General features: G+C 55.8%; 1 protein-coding gene across 1 annotated transcript in view; it reads left to right on the top strand.

The window, feature by feature from the left end:
• FAM131A (family with sequence similarity 131 member A) overlaps nucleotides 1-14,419 on the top strand; it is a 28,119-nt gene that overhangs the window by 10,801 nt on the left and 2,899 nt on the right. Inside the window, exons 2-4 of the mRNA XM_026650164.1 lie at nucleotides 8,759-8,852; nucleotides 9,153-9,335; nucleotides 13,169-13,297. Of these exons, the coding sequence (XP_026505949.1) occupies nucleotides 8,783-8,852; nucleotides 9,153-9,335; nucleotides 13,169-13,297 (382 nt within the window). The 5' untranslated portion in view covers nucleotides 8,759-8,782. The remainder of the gene's footprint in view (nucleotides 1-8,758; nucleotides 8,853-9,152; nucleotides 9,336-13,168; nucleotides 13,298-14,419) is intronic.

Here is a 14,419-nt window from a genome sequence, read left to right as displayed (position 1 = left end):
CTGCCGCCAGGAGCCCTCCGTGGCCGTGGTCAGTGTGAAGTGAGCCCTGAGCGTTCCCCTCCCGCTGATCCTGCAGCCCTGACACCCAGCCTGGCCCGAGCACATGGAGGTTTCCCCATGAGCTCTGCTGAGCCTGTCCTGTGCAGACAGCAGCCTGGGAGCTAGGCTGGGTCCTGCCCCCTCCACACCCCCCGCTCTGCCCCCTTCCCCATGTCCTGCTGCAGCCCCAGCTCCGTGGTATCTTTTCCTGCCGCGCTGCACTGACGTCAGTGCCAAGTCAGGCCTGTATCCTGGGAGAAATCAGTCCATGGTGACTGGTTGCCATGGAAATACACCTTGTTGCAAGCTACAACTCCAGAATCACTTCCTAGGAAGCCACTGGCTATGAGCCGCTGGGGCTGGGTCTAGGGCTGCTGCCAGGGAGGCAGGGGGCAGCTGGCAGTGCCAGGTAAGACTATGCAGAGCCTGCGCTTCTGGGTGGTGCTGGCACTGTGCCCAGGGACCATACGCAGCAGGACTCGGGCGGCAGGAGCTGCATTGGCTCCTACTGTCCCTGGCTGTGGGAAATGCATCCCCAGCTGCTGCAGCTCCTCTTCCTTGCCCCTGCTGGGATCTGACCGGCAGCTGGGACGGCGCCTGCGGAGCGTGTGGCTGAAGTCCCTCTCCCACGCCTGGCACCTGTTGCAGGAGTGTTTGCAGAGGCCCCGAACTGCATGTAGCTCACAGGGTCTGTCTATGCTGCACGCTAAGCCCGGGCTCTGACTCATGTTTGAGCCCAACCCCCTCTTCTGTCCATGCACAAGCCAATCTGACTTAGGTCAGCAAGCACTCAGGGCCCGAGACCTGCTGAGACCCCGGGCCAAGCTGTGGCTGCAGCTCAGTGCAGTGTGGCCTTGTTAGCACAGCCTTGAGACCCGGGTCCACCGATGGCAAACCCCACCCATAGATCCCTGCATGGTGGGTGCAGGTCTCAGGGGAGGGGGGTTAACTCTCTGGGCTGGTCTCCCCAGTGTCTCTGCTCGGGGTGGGCGCCTCCGTTTCCCACCACTCTAGAACTGCCCATCATCGGCTCAGGACTCCCGGTCCTCCCCTCTGGATGAGCAGGCCCCGTGGGGGTTAGCAAGTCCAGCAGCTGCTGCCAGGTTCCAGGCCACGTGCGGCCCCCTGTATTTAGGGTGAAAAGCAGGAGGCCCAGCCCCGTCCTGCGTCAGGGCTTCTCCTCTCCTCTCCTGCGGAATGGCAGGCGCTTTCGGCAGGGGTGGGCGGCGCGCACTTCCCCGGTCCCAGCGTGCGGCTAATTGCCAGGGCGGCTGCGGGGCGTTAATGACTGAAACATTCGGAACCATTATCCATTATCTTGCTTTTATTTTCCCTCCTGTCACTCACGATTGCTCTCCCGCACGCAGCAGATTTACTTGTTTTCTTAATGGTGTTGATAAAATGATGACAACGTGCTGTGCATTATACCCAGCTGCTCCCTCCCGAGATCTCCCAGCTGGCACAAACGCTGCGCGCGTCTCCCTCTCTGTTACATACTTCACCCAGTACCTGCAGCTCCTGAAAGCACTGCTGGGAGGTTTCCAGGCTGTCGCTCCGGGCCCAGGCCGGCCCCTGCAATCCTGCCACGGGGAAATCCACTCCAGGGCTTAGCAGGAACCCAGAAAATATTTATCCCGAATGATGAAATATAGTCTGCAAAGTTGTACTCAGTTAAACAGGGTAATGCAATCAATGCTCTCCTTCAGCAACTTGCACGGCTTCCTGCTGGGGAGGAGGAGGCCTCTGTGTGTGTGTGTGTGTGTGTGTGTGAATGTACATGTGTAGTGGGAGAATGTGTGTAGGTGTATATACAGTATGAGTGTGTGTGTCTATATATATCTATAGTGGGAGAATGTGTGTATATGTAGTGTGAGTGCATACATAGATATATATGCATGTAACGTAGGAAAATGTGTATAATGACAGTACGTGTGTGTAATATATAGATACCCACAGTGTGTACAGTGTGCGAATGTATGTGTATATTTAGTGTGTGTAGTGGGAAAATATGTGTGTATAAAATATACACGTATCTACACACCTTTGGGCCTAAAAACAGACTAGCGCCATTGTGGAATTATAGACATCAGAGGTGGTCAAGGCCTAGTGAAAACAACGAGGGGTCCGGTGGCACATTAAAGACTAACAGATTTATTTGGGCATAAGCTTTCGTGGGTAAAAAACCATTTCTTCAAATGCATGGAGTGAAAATTACAGATGCAGGTATAAATATACTGATTGAATTGGCCCTGTCAACACTGGTTCTCCACTTGTGAGATAACTCCCTTCTCTTCATGTGTCAGTATAAATATGCCTGCATCTGTAATTTTCACTCCATGCATCTGAAGAAGTGGTTTTTTTACCCATGAAAGCTTATGCCCAAATAAATCTGTTAGTCTTTAAGGTGCCACCAGACTCCTCGTTGTTTTTGTGGATACAGACTAACACGGCTACCTCTCTGATACTTAAGGCCTAGTGGTTATTCCCCAGTGGCCAAGGCAGGTTCATCCTGCTCCAGTACTTTGTCTAGTCTGGTTTGAGCTGACTCAAGCGAAAGGGTTTCCATCATCACGGTAAAGGGATGATGTTCAGGAAGGACGCCGGGAAGAACTGCCTGAGTGTGACATCACCCTACACGCTGACTTTGTAGTGAGGGTCACTTTCCCCTCAAACACCAATTGTATTTCCCCAAAAGGACTCAAGGACTCACTGATGCTGTTGTTTCCTGCACCCCCCCCCCCATACTATTTCACAGTCATCTGGTGTTTGCAACAGCTCCCCGGTGAGTGTCATTGACAAGCGGAATCTACACGCTCTTTACCCATTCTTGCAAATCATTCACACTCGCTCTATGTACTGCAGTCACTGATGGTAAAAGAGTATTAAGGTTGCAAAAAGCCTGTGCAAACTTAATTCGGCCCCCTTGTGTCTGTGTGTTATGAAACAGTCTTTAATTACATGATCACATACGTTTTTTCCCTGCCTCGTTCAATATTTCTTGTTATCCCCTCATTCACTGTTTGACCCCAGATCTTATTTACCACACCCAGTCCAAACCCTGCACTGAATACAAAACTATTCATTTCCTCAGTGGTGTTTCTAAGGTGCTCTCATTATAGTATCCGAACGCTTCACAAACGTTCATGAATTTCTCTTAACCACCCCCCTCTGTTGGGGTGACTATGATCCCCAGCTTACAGACGGGGAGCAGAGAGACAGAGTTTAAGGCCAACTGTCCACTAACTTTGGATGCCCACTGGAGACAGCGAGGGCCGCCTGACTGAGTACTTAGCAGTTTTATAACACTTGATACGTTCAAAGCACAGCTCCGCTCAGTTTCAGTTGCAGTTGTGAGCACGCGGCATTTCTGCACATAAGAGCCCAGTCTCAAGTCAGAAAAAGAGGCTCACGCAATTAGTGATTTGTGAAAAGGCTGGATTACGTGATTTGCCCAGAATTACACAGGCAAAAGCAGGGATAGAATCCACTTCTCCAAGGTGACATTCAGCTGCCTTACTCAGGAGCCATCCTTTCTCATCCTTCATTTCCCCCTCACTGTCACTAGCCACCTTCCAATTTCTGTGACAAACGAACCAGCCGTCCTGCGGACAACAGCCTCATTCACTATACAACCATGATTCATCCCTGAGCAGATCTGTCCCATCCACTGAGGGAGGGAGGGGTCCAGTGGAGAAAATAGTGTGTGATCATGTAATGAAAGACTGTGTCAGAATAATGGAGTGGTTAATACAGGACTCAATTAATAAAGAACTAAAGGACGATAATATAATGAATGCCAATCAACGTGGGTTTATGGAAAATGGAGCCTATCAAACTAACTTGATGTCTTTTTTTTTGGGCGGGATTATGAGTTTGGCTGATAAAGGTAATAGTGTTGATGTAATACACTTAGCCTTCTGCAAGGCAGAGGACTTGATACCACACAACATTTTGATTAAAAAACTAGAACGATACAAAATGAAAACGGCCCACATTAAATGGATTAAAAACTGGCTAAGAGAGAGGTCTACAAATGTGACTGTCATTGGCACTGGTGTGACTGCTGCTGGAATCCTGTTTCCAGTTCTGTTGCCCACAATTCAAGTTGTTGATAAATTGGAGAGGGATCAGAGAGGAACCATGAGAAAGATTAAAGGATTAGAAAACCTGCCTTATAGCCCCCAAGAGCTCAGTCTAAACAAAGAGACGGTGAAGGGGTGACTTGATTATGGTCTGTAAATATCTACCCGGGGAACAAAGACTTAATTATTGGCTCGTCAAGTTAGCAGAAAAAGGTACAACAGGAGCCGATGGCTGGAAGTTGAAGCTAGACAAATTCAGACTGGAAATAAACCGTAATTTTTTAACGGTGAGAGTAATTAACCCAGGGCCGCCCAGAGGATTCAGGGGGCCTGGGGCAAAGCAATTTCGGGGGCCTCTTCCATAAAAAAAAAAGTAACATGTATTTGGAAATATAAAAAATAACCAGTGAAATACATTCAAAAATTAATTTTTAATAATTTGAAAATACACAACGTACATTATTTAAAAACATTAAATGCTTTAATGGTATGTTTACATTTGCAATTACATAATGGGCTGTCGCTGGGTGATGGTGATGGTTGGTGCCAATGGGGTGTCGCTGCCTGGGGGTGGCATGACTGTTGCCCAGGGCTGGGTGGGAGCTGGGCTCTGGGTCGGGGGGGTGCCCGGCTCAGAGGGGCTGGGTTCGGAGCTGGGGGTCAGGGATGGGGGGATGCCCGGCTCAGAAGGGCTTACCTTACCCAGAGCATCAGTGAGCCGCGTCCAGGAGCTCCTGCCGCTCGGCCCGCCGGAGCTCGCAGCCCCGCCCCCTTACCACGCGGCTCCGGGCGGGAGGAGCTCAGACCCTGCCCGAGCCACGCCGCTGCAGCGCTGTCCAGGGCCGCTCCTGGACGCGGCACGCTGAGGCGCCAGGGGATGGGGGAAGGTGAAGGCGGAGGTGGGGGGGAGCCTCCGACATTCTCGTGGGGGCCCCTGTGGGGCCCGGGGCCTGGGGCAAATTGCCCCACTTGCCCCCCCCCCGGGCAGCCCTGAATTAACCATTGGAACAACTGACCAAGGGCCGTGGCAGATTCTCCATCCCTGACAATTGTTGAATCGCTATTGGATGTTTTTATAAAAGATATTCTCTAGGAATTATTTTGGGGCAGTTCTCTGGCCTGTATGATACAGGGGGTCGGACTGGAGGATCACAAAAGTCTCTTCTGCCCTTGCAATCTATTCATCTATAACAAGCTCCAATGGCTGGAAGTTGAAGGTAGGCAAATTCTGACTGGAATTAAGGCACAAATATGTAACCGTGAGTGTAATTGACCATTGGTACAATTTACCCTGGGACAGGGCCGGCTTTAGGCTGATTCCCCCGAATCGGGCCCCACGCCTAAGAGGGCCCCGCGCCCTAAAGAAGAGCGCCTAACTTAGGCGCCTTTTTAATTTTTACTCACCTGGCGGCACTCTGGGTCTTCGGCGGCACTTCGGCGGCGGGTCCTTCAGTGCCGCGGAAGACCCAGAGCGAAGACCTGGAGCGCCGCCGGGTAAGTCATCTATTCGAATCGGGCCCCGCACTTCCTAAAGCCGGCCCTGCCCTGGGACATGGGGGACTCCATCACTGGGAATTTTAAAACTGGATGTTTATCTCAAAGATACACACTAATTCAAACAGGAATTAATTCAGGGAAGTCCTACGGTCTGCGTTACACAGGGTGCCAGACTGGATGATTATAATGGTCTCTTCTGGCCTTCTGCTCTGTGAATCAGGGAATAATGCATACGCACAAGAGGGGGGCAAATTAAGGTTGCACAGGTAACCTACATTCTGGCATTTCCTAGCTTCTGAGTGCTTGCCTTTGCAACCTTATTCTTTGAACATTTTAAACATAATTTCCTAACATAAAAAGCAAGCAAACAAACAAACAAACCTGAAGAAGAAGAAGAAAAAGAAAAGAAATTCCATCATGTGGAAACATACGGACCCCAACTGGACACATCAGCAGGGTTCAGACCTTTAGATCCACAGCACAGACTGTGATGACTTATGCTCACAGAGTAACTGGTAGCAGTAGTAGGCTGTTATCCTCTGTCTACTAGAGGCGGGATGAGACACGCTTTGCCGGTGGGTTTTATAGCTATTTTCAGATAGCAAAGGAGACTCAGGACTCCTGGTTCCATTCCAGAGTCTGTAGGGGAGTTTTCACTAGACCCTTCTGACCCAGGGCCCCAGCCTCTCCCTTTCCCCTCTGCTCCTATCCAACCCTCCAGCTCCTGCAACCCCCTCCCTCATTCCCATCTGTTTTTCATCCCGCTGTATTCCATTGCGGCTGCTTCCTCCTTCTCCATCTCCTCTCTGCCAGCTGGGGGAGCACTGAGAGCATAGGACAGACAACCTCCCTGCTCTCAGTTCGGGGGCCTGGCACTGCGGTGGTGTCCCCAGCAGAGAGAAGCAATGGCTGGGAAAGTTCTGCTCGGGCCCTGCAGTGCAGCCCCTGGCTGGAGCATGCTCAGTTGCTCTGTGGGGATGGTGCGTGCATGGTCTGGTCATACAGTAGAACCTCAGAGTTACGAACACCTTGGGAATGGAGGTTGTTCGTAACTCTGAAATGTTTGTAACTGAACAAAACGTTCTGGTGGTTGGTTCATACGTTTACAGCTGAACATTGACTTAATGTAGCTTTGAAACTTTACTATGCAGAAGAAAAGTCCTGTTTTTGCTTTGGTTTTTTTTAGTAGTTTATGTTTAATACAGGACAGTAATTCCCCACTTAACGTCCTCTCGCTTAACGTTGTTTCTATCTTACATCCCTGCTCAATTACAGAACATGCTCCATTTAAAGTTGTGCAATGCTTTGCTATAACATCGTTTTGCTGTCTGCTTTGTCCACAGCTGGCAGCCCCCCTATCAGCTCCCCTACGCCCTCTCGCACAGCGCATCCCGCCCGCCGGCAGATCCCGCGGATCAGCACCTTCCCCCTCCTCCCCCCACGGCAATCAGCTGGCTCGCGGCATTCAGGAGGAAGGGGGGAGGAGCGAGGACTCGGCGCGCAGGCTCCCTCTCCCTCCCCTGCCTCCCAAACGCTGCAAACCAGCTGATTGCCGTGGGCAGGAGGCAGCGGAGGTAAGGGGGGAGAAGCGAGGACGCGGCGTGCGGAGTAAAGGGGGGGGAGAAGAGGCAGGTTAAGGGTGGGGCTTGGGGGAAGGGGCGGCCTTGCAGCCAAGAGTTGAGCCCCCCGCCCCTGGTGCTTGTAGAGTAGGGGAAGCTGCCGCTGCTGCTGCGCAACGTGCTTCTCCTAGCCCACAGCACCTTCAGCCTCCTTACCTGCCTCATTATCTCCAGTGCCAGTGGGCTGTGCCTGTGTGGGGTAAGGCGGGGGCACCTCCCAACTATAGTACTGTCCTGTATGGCAAAAAAAAAAAAATTCCGTGGAACCTAACCCCCCCATTTACATTCATTCTTATGGGGAAATTGGATTTGTTTAACATCGTTTCGCTTAAAGTCGCATTTTTCAGGAACAGAACTACAACGTTAAGTGAGGAGTTACTGTACTGAATTGCTTTTTTTTGGTCTCTGCTGCTGCCTGATTGTGTACCTCCCGTTTCAAATGTGGTGTGTGGTTGTCTGGTGTTTGTATCTCTGAGGTTCTACTGTACTTAGGAGCTGAGGGGATAGAGCATGCTCAGTGCAGATAGTCTCTTCAGAGAATTTAGTTGCCAAACTCTAACAAGTCTCTACTGAGCATGTACACACACATTTGTTCAGAGATGTATAACTTGGTCAAATTTGGGCGGTTTTGCCTGGAAACAGAAAAGGCACATCTCTGACGCCAGGGTGATGCCCCTGCCAAATGTTGTGACCCCCCTGCTCCAAAGGATGGGGGTGCTGGAGCTTCCAAAGAAAACAAGTTGTAAGAAAAATTTTTAGCAAATGCAAAACAACATATTTTTTCTTAACTTTGCTCTTGGAAATAGCTGAATCATTTTAGCTGAAAATTTAAAATATATAAATATATTCAGCCTGAGGCAGGCACCTGCCATGGAAAATTTCAACCCAAACAGTTAAAGTTTGGCAAGTTATAATCAGCTGAAAACAGGGACCTATAATGATAACTGTCAGGTAAACTTAACTATACACATCACTTCAGCTCCACCTATAATATATAGTATAGATTTTTAAAGGCAAAATAACATTTAGGCACATCGTTCCTACAGAACGTCAATGAGTCTCGAGCCATCAGTCTATCTGGTCTCCATTGCCACTGCAAATATTTGAGCACCTATCAGGACGCTCTGAATAATCTCTTGCCTACGTGGGCCGGGCCATGTTCAAGCCAATCTGTATTAACGTTTCAAGTGAGATTTCAGCCTGTACCAAACATTTTGGGAGAATGGGGTGTGTCTTTCTAGCCCCCGGCTGCGTTTCCCTCGAGTGCCTTTAAACTGTAACTGATAAAGTGCAGTGGGGCCGGAGACAGAGAGAGGGTCACCGTCCTGGACTCAGGGTGGAGACTCCGAGGCAGCTGGACTCGGGTTCCTCTGTGGGGAAAGGGGTTAATTGAGTCAGGGAGTGTTGACTGATGGCTCTATCCCTCTCTCTTCATATGGGGTCTCTGTCTCAAGGGATAGCAAATGGCAGGTGCCCAGAGTGCTGGGGCGGGGACTTACCTACTTCTCTTCTGTGTTGAAGGTAAATGTTGAAGACACTGTCGAAATGTTACCCAAGTCCCGGCGAGCGCTCACAATCCAGGAGATCGCTGCCCTCGCCCGGTCCTCCCTGCACGGTAATATCAGGGGGCCTCGTGTGCGTGTCTTGGAGGGGTCTGCCATTGGGGGGTATCCTACTAGGAGAGGGGAGTTTCATGGGATTTGGAGTGGGGGTGGGGATGTCTCATTGGGGTTTGTGTCACCTGTGGGACGAGCTTATGGGGACAGAGAGTGTCTCATGGGGGGTTCCCCAGGGATATCTCATTGGGGGGTGGGGGTGTCCCATTGGGGGTGACATGGGTGGGTGCTGGGTTTCCATAGCCCCCCCCCCCGGAGCCCTGCCCGCTGCAGTCCCTGATGCTGCCCGGTGTGTTCAGGTATCTCGCAGGTGGTGAAGGACCATGTCACCAAGCCCACGGCCATGGCGCAGGGCAGGGTGGCACATCTCATCGAGTGGAAAGGCTGGTGCAAGCCCACGGACTCCCCGGTGGCTCTGGAGAGCGCCTTCAACTCCTACTCGGACCTGAGCGAAGGGGAGCAGGAGGCCAGATTCGCAGCAGGTGGGAGCGGTGCGAGGGGCCCGGGCGCATGGACCCCAAGAGGCTCCCTTGAGAGGGCGATGGAGGGGAGGCTCCCCCCCCCAGTTAGAGGAATGGCAGGAGGGTTATTGCCAGGCCCACCACAGAAATGGGGCCCTGCCCCACAGAGCTCCCCAGGGGGACCCAGCAGAGAAATGGGGGGAAGGAGAAACGAGGACTAAGCCCCTACTCTCGGTTTGGGCAGAGGGGGGGGGTTAAGACACCCCCCCCCGTTGGGGCGTTGTGAAGCACCCCGGTGTGGTCCCCTACCCCTGCAGAACCTGGAGGTGGTGGGGCTGAGCTCTGAACAGCGCCCCCTAGTCTCCGGCTGAGCACGGCTCGCTCCCCTGCTTTGGTAGAGAGGGACACGCCCTTCCCACCGGCTCCGCCCCCACGGCCGTTCGGTGCCACTCCCTTGCTGGTAGCGATCCCCATTTGCCCATCCCTGTGGCTCAGACCTGGGTCCTGGTCGGCCAGGGAACGGGAGACAGCAGGGCGGCGCTGTCGTGTAGGGCACCCCCTCTGCCCGCTGTGGGGGTTCGCCCTGACGCCTCAGTGTGGCCTCCACACGCGCTGTTGGGATGGACACAGCAGCCAGGCCACAGCAAGGCAACATGGAGAGCGTGCCCATGGCCCACCAGGGTCTGCAGACGGCACAGACAGTAGCCAAGGCTCTGCGCTCACCCCAAGCGCCCGTGTGGGCTTTGCTCGCCAGCTCTTTGCCCAGCACTGTTGGCAAGTGGGTCTGTTTTGCCACAGCCCGGAGGGGATCCGGCCTGCCAGGGAGGGAGGCGAGGAAGGGCCTGTGTCCTGGTTATTGCTCTCTGCTCCCCTGGGCGGGCTCTTCTGAGCTGGCAGGGCCCGGCAGGCTCTGTCCTTGGAGATCCCTGCAGCACCAGGCTGGGAGCTGAGTCACTGAGCGAGTGGGAAGGAGGGAGCCGGAGCCAGAGAGGGAATCATTGACCCGCCTCGCCCCAGGCAGGCAGGGGCTGAGCTCTGAGTGCCACCCGTCTCAGCTGACCGCCCAGCGTCCCAGCCCCGCAGCACCACCCTGACCGCTGCCCCAGGACAGGCAAGTGCCTGCTTAGCGGAGCCCTGTCACGTGAGTGTCACCGAGGCAGCCAGCCAGCCCCGCGGGCTGCAGAATTCACTGGCAGAAAGAGGGGGCGGGGGCACAAGGACATGCATGTTGCCAGATCTGATCAGCTCATTGTCTGGCACAGAATCTAACCGCCTGCCCCTGGCAGCGGGAGAAGCCAGTACCCTATCGCTTTGCAGGGAGGGGAACCCCCTCAGCTGGCTGGCAGCACATGGGTGTGCAGTGTGGTGCATCGGGGTGTGCAATTGTGTGCATGGGGGGGTGCAACCTTTGCATTTATTAAGGGCCCCATCCAGGAGCTCTGCTAATCCCTGGGCTCTCAACCTGGGGGTCACAAGCCAGTGTAAGGGAGACACAGTTACCCTGCCCTTCCCACATTGCTGCTACATGGGAGACTGGCTGCCAATGCATGAGTTATACAGACCTCAGATAGCCTGCGCTCCTAGCCAAATCCAGCCTCAGTCCACTCGGTAACAAGCCAGGACCTCCATTCCACTGCAGACCCTGATGGTGGGGGAGAGGGAAGCGTTCCTTCCCAACCCCCACCATCGCCTTCCCTGCCCTGGCAGTCTGGCATTTGCTCGTCCGTCCAATGATCCTCTCTAGAGAAATGTTCCTGGTGGCTATCAAATGATCTGGTCTCTTTAAAAGTCCAGGCACAGAGTCCGTCTGCACGGCCAGAGCATGCTGCTGCCTGGTGCCGAGACACAGACTAGACGGGGCCGGAGCCGCGTTCCAGCCCTTGCCTTTGCTGTAAATCACCCTCTGCTTCGTCCCCACCCACAGCCCCAGCCTCGTGTCATCACCACCCTTCCCCCTCCCAATGTGGTCTTTCCCTCGTCTCTCCCTAGCGCCTCTCCCTGTGGGGGTCTCTCTGGTCTTCAGTGCAGTCGCTGGGGCTGTGGGGAAGGCAGACAGGCAGGTGGGGCTGAGGAAGCTGCTGGCTGTGGGAAGGAGGCCGCAGGAGCGGCACCCCCTCGGGATGGAGGCCAGGGTGAATACTCCACATGGGACAGGTGAAGGGTAGATTTTAACGAGCCCCTCGCTGCCGTGCAGGCTGCATTGCAAAGAACAGCAGGCAGGGAGGCAGGTGGGGCTGGACTTGGGGGGGAGGGGACCCTAAGTTGTGGAGAAAGACAAGATCTGAAGGAAGTGCCGTAAGTAGCCAGTGTGGGCCCCAAATCTTCCCCAGAGCCCTGGTGGCAGGGCCAGGGCGGGAGGCTGAGCCAGCCCCCTCGCTGGGTCGAAGGCACATTCCTACAGTGGGCCCCGCTGGCTCCGGGGGTCACACATGGCCGGCGAGGGGCACAGGGCTGCTGGAGGGAGCAGGGAGTCACCTTGGGGGCTGTGTGGGGGCTGCTTAGGTATGTTCATAGCTGCTGGGCAGTATCAGGAACTGGCTCCTGTTTGCGGATTCACCCTGCGTCTATGGGTCTGACCTGGCAGCCCAGCCCCTGAGCCTGGGTCTGACTCAGCACCCAAGCCCCTGCTCCCCCAGCCGTCCCCACCCCCGCCAGCCCCGCCGCGGAGCCTAGGTATTTCTCCTGGCAGTGGACAGGGCTTTGCATGAGGCCGACCAGGCCTTCAGCTGCATTCCCTGGGTGGTGGCAAAGCCTTGAGCCTGGCAGAAGCAGCAGAGTTAAGGCTGGTTCCCGGGAGAGCTGGAGCATCCAGCAGGGAGCTGCCCCCTCCCTGGCATCTGGGGGAAGGTGACGCACGGCGGCAGCTGCAGCCCGGAATTAACCAAACAAGCTGCTCTTAACAACAGGGTTTGTTGTTCGCTGACAAGCAAAATTAAAAAAGAGCGGGCCCGATCCTGCGTGGTGCTGAGCCCCCATTGACGCCGATGGGCCCGATCCTGCGCTGAGCCCCGCCGCAGCCCCCATTGACTCCAATGGGCCCGATCCTGCACAGTGGTGAGCCCCCCCTCAGCCCCACTGACTGAGATGGGCCTGATCCCCCACTGACTCCAATAGGCCCAGTCCTGCCTGGTGCTGAGTCCCCACCACTGAGGGCCACAATCCTGCCTGGTGCTGAGTCCTCTCTGCCCCACTGATTCCACCAGGCCGGGCACCCTGTGAAGTGCTGTGTCCGTTCAGCTCCCACTGGTTCCCCTGGGCCCAGCTGCCCCCACGTGGGCTGCAGTGTCAGGCCCCCAGTGAGAACAGAGGGGTGCTCTGTCTTGCTCCCGGACCACCTGTGGTCTTCGTTCAGCTCTCCCATCGGGGGACACATGGTGGGCTCCCTAGCCTGCCTTGGTAGGAGGCTTCTCCCAGCAGCGGGGAGCACCGGTGCTCTGCCGGGCCCGGGCATGCCGGAAGCCATCTCTTAGCACAGGGCTGGGCCCAGGGGACCGAGTGACACACGAGGATCCGGAGTTGCGGCCGGTGGGACCAGCGCCTGCACAGGTTTCAGTGGACAGCGCAGGGCGTGCCAGTGATGTGGGGTCCCCCCGCTCTGGGCCGTGCTGGTGACGGGGGTCCCTACACACCCGCTCTGGGATTGATGAGCCAGTGATCAGGAGTCCAGCCCGGGCTGTGGCTAGGTGGCCATGGCATGTGGTGCTCAGCCTTGGTTCTCCCGGTGCAGCAGTACCCACCCCGAGGGGTCCCTGCCCCGCATGCTGGGATGGGACACCCAGTGTTACCCTGCACCTGCGAGGGGCCGGCGGCTCCCCCTCCTGAGAGCTCACTGGTCTCCCTCCCTGCCTCCCCAGGTGTGGCCGAGCAGTTTGCCATTGCCGAAGCCAAGCTGAAGGCCTGGTCCTCCGTGGACGGGGAAGACTCCAACGATGAATCCTACGACGAGGACTTTGGGACAAACACCAACAGCGCCCAGCCAGCTGGTGAGCGAGCAGGAGGCATTGTCCACATCCGTGGGGACCCAGGGGCCCTCACCCACAGACTCTGCGGAGCAGGAGGCTCCACGCATGTCAGGCAATGGGGCAGGGGCTCCCCATCTGTGTCACGTGCCGGAGCAGGGGAGAGAAGCTGGGGGGCTGTGGGGTCCCTGGGTACCGAGCTGGACTGAGTAGATCTGTGTGGGTTAGTGCCAGACACCATGGGGCCGACCCCTGGCCAGTAGGTAACTAAATAGAGATATCCCCTCTACAGAGATGGGGAAACTGAGGCAGGGAGCCCAAGGCCTAGAGTCAGTGGCAGAGTCAGGGACAGATCTCCACAACTCAGCCCCCGTTTCATACACACAGGATGACCCTGCTGTTTCCTAGGCCAGGGGCTCCCCAGGGTCTGCTGGGTGTGTGGTGCCCAGAGCTGACCGCATCATTCCCAGGGAGGGCGCACCGTACCGCTGGCGGCTCCAGCCCCTCTGTTCGGCACGCGCGGCGCTGTGCAGGCGAGCAGGGGGGATGGCACCGAGCTGCGGCGGAGCGAGCGTGGCGTGGGTCATTCCCACTCGACTCGGTCTTGCGGAGGGTGGGTGTTTGTGAGCGGGAGCTGAAGGAAGCGGGGAGAGCTGGGCTGGGTGGGCACTGGCCCATGGGGAGCAGGGAGAAAAGCATGCAGGCAGTGGGCATGGAGCCCAGCCCCAGGGCTGGGGGCCGAAGGAGCCCCATCTAGCCGCACACCGGGCTTGCCTCATGGACGGCTGCCTCACTGCTCCCCCCTTTTCCAGGTCATTCATTCGAGCCTGGGGCAGATCCACGGGCCCCTGCCCCCCGCCCCCCGCAAACCTTGGGCCAGGCTGCAAGTCGGCCATTGACTCCTCTCTGCCTTCTGCCCCACCGCCCGCGTCTACCAGGCACAGCACCTCACCTCTCCCCTTCTTGTGAGCCTAGGGGACCTGCACAAGTCTCAGTGGGCAGCGCAGGGCGTGCCAGTGCTCCCCCCTTTCCGAGGCTCTGTGGGGGGCCAGCCTGAGAGGGACCCCAGGGCGCGTCCCCTACATCAGCCCCTGCCGCCGTGGCAAACAAAAAGGAAGGAGAGGCCGATGCACGTGTCCTCTCCAG

The sequence above is a fragment of the Terrapene carolina genome, unplaced genomic scaffold, assembly GCF_002925995.2.
Source record: "Terrapene carolina triunguis isolate 2854851 unplaced genomic scaffold, T_m_triunguis-2.0 Scaffold88, whole genome shotgun sequence".
In the NCBI taxonomy this organism is placed as follows: Eukaryota; Metazoa; Chordata; order Testudines; family Emydidae; genus Terrapene; species Terrapene triunguis.
Note: the sequence above shows the minus strand (reverse complement) of the source record. Positions and strands in the feature narration are given on the sequence as shown.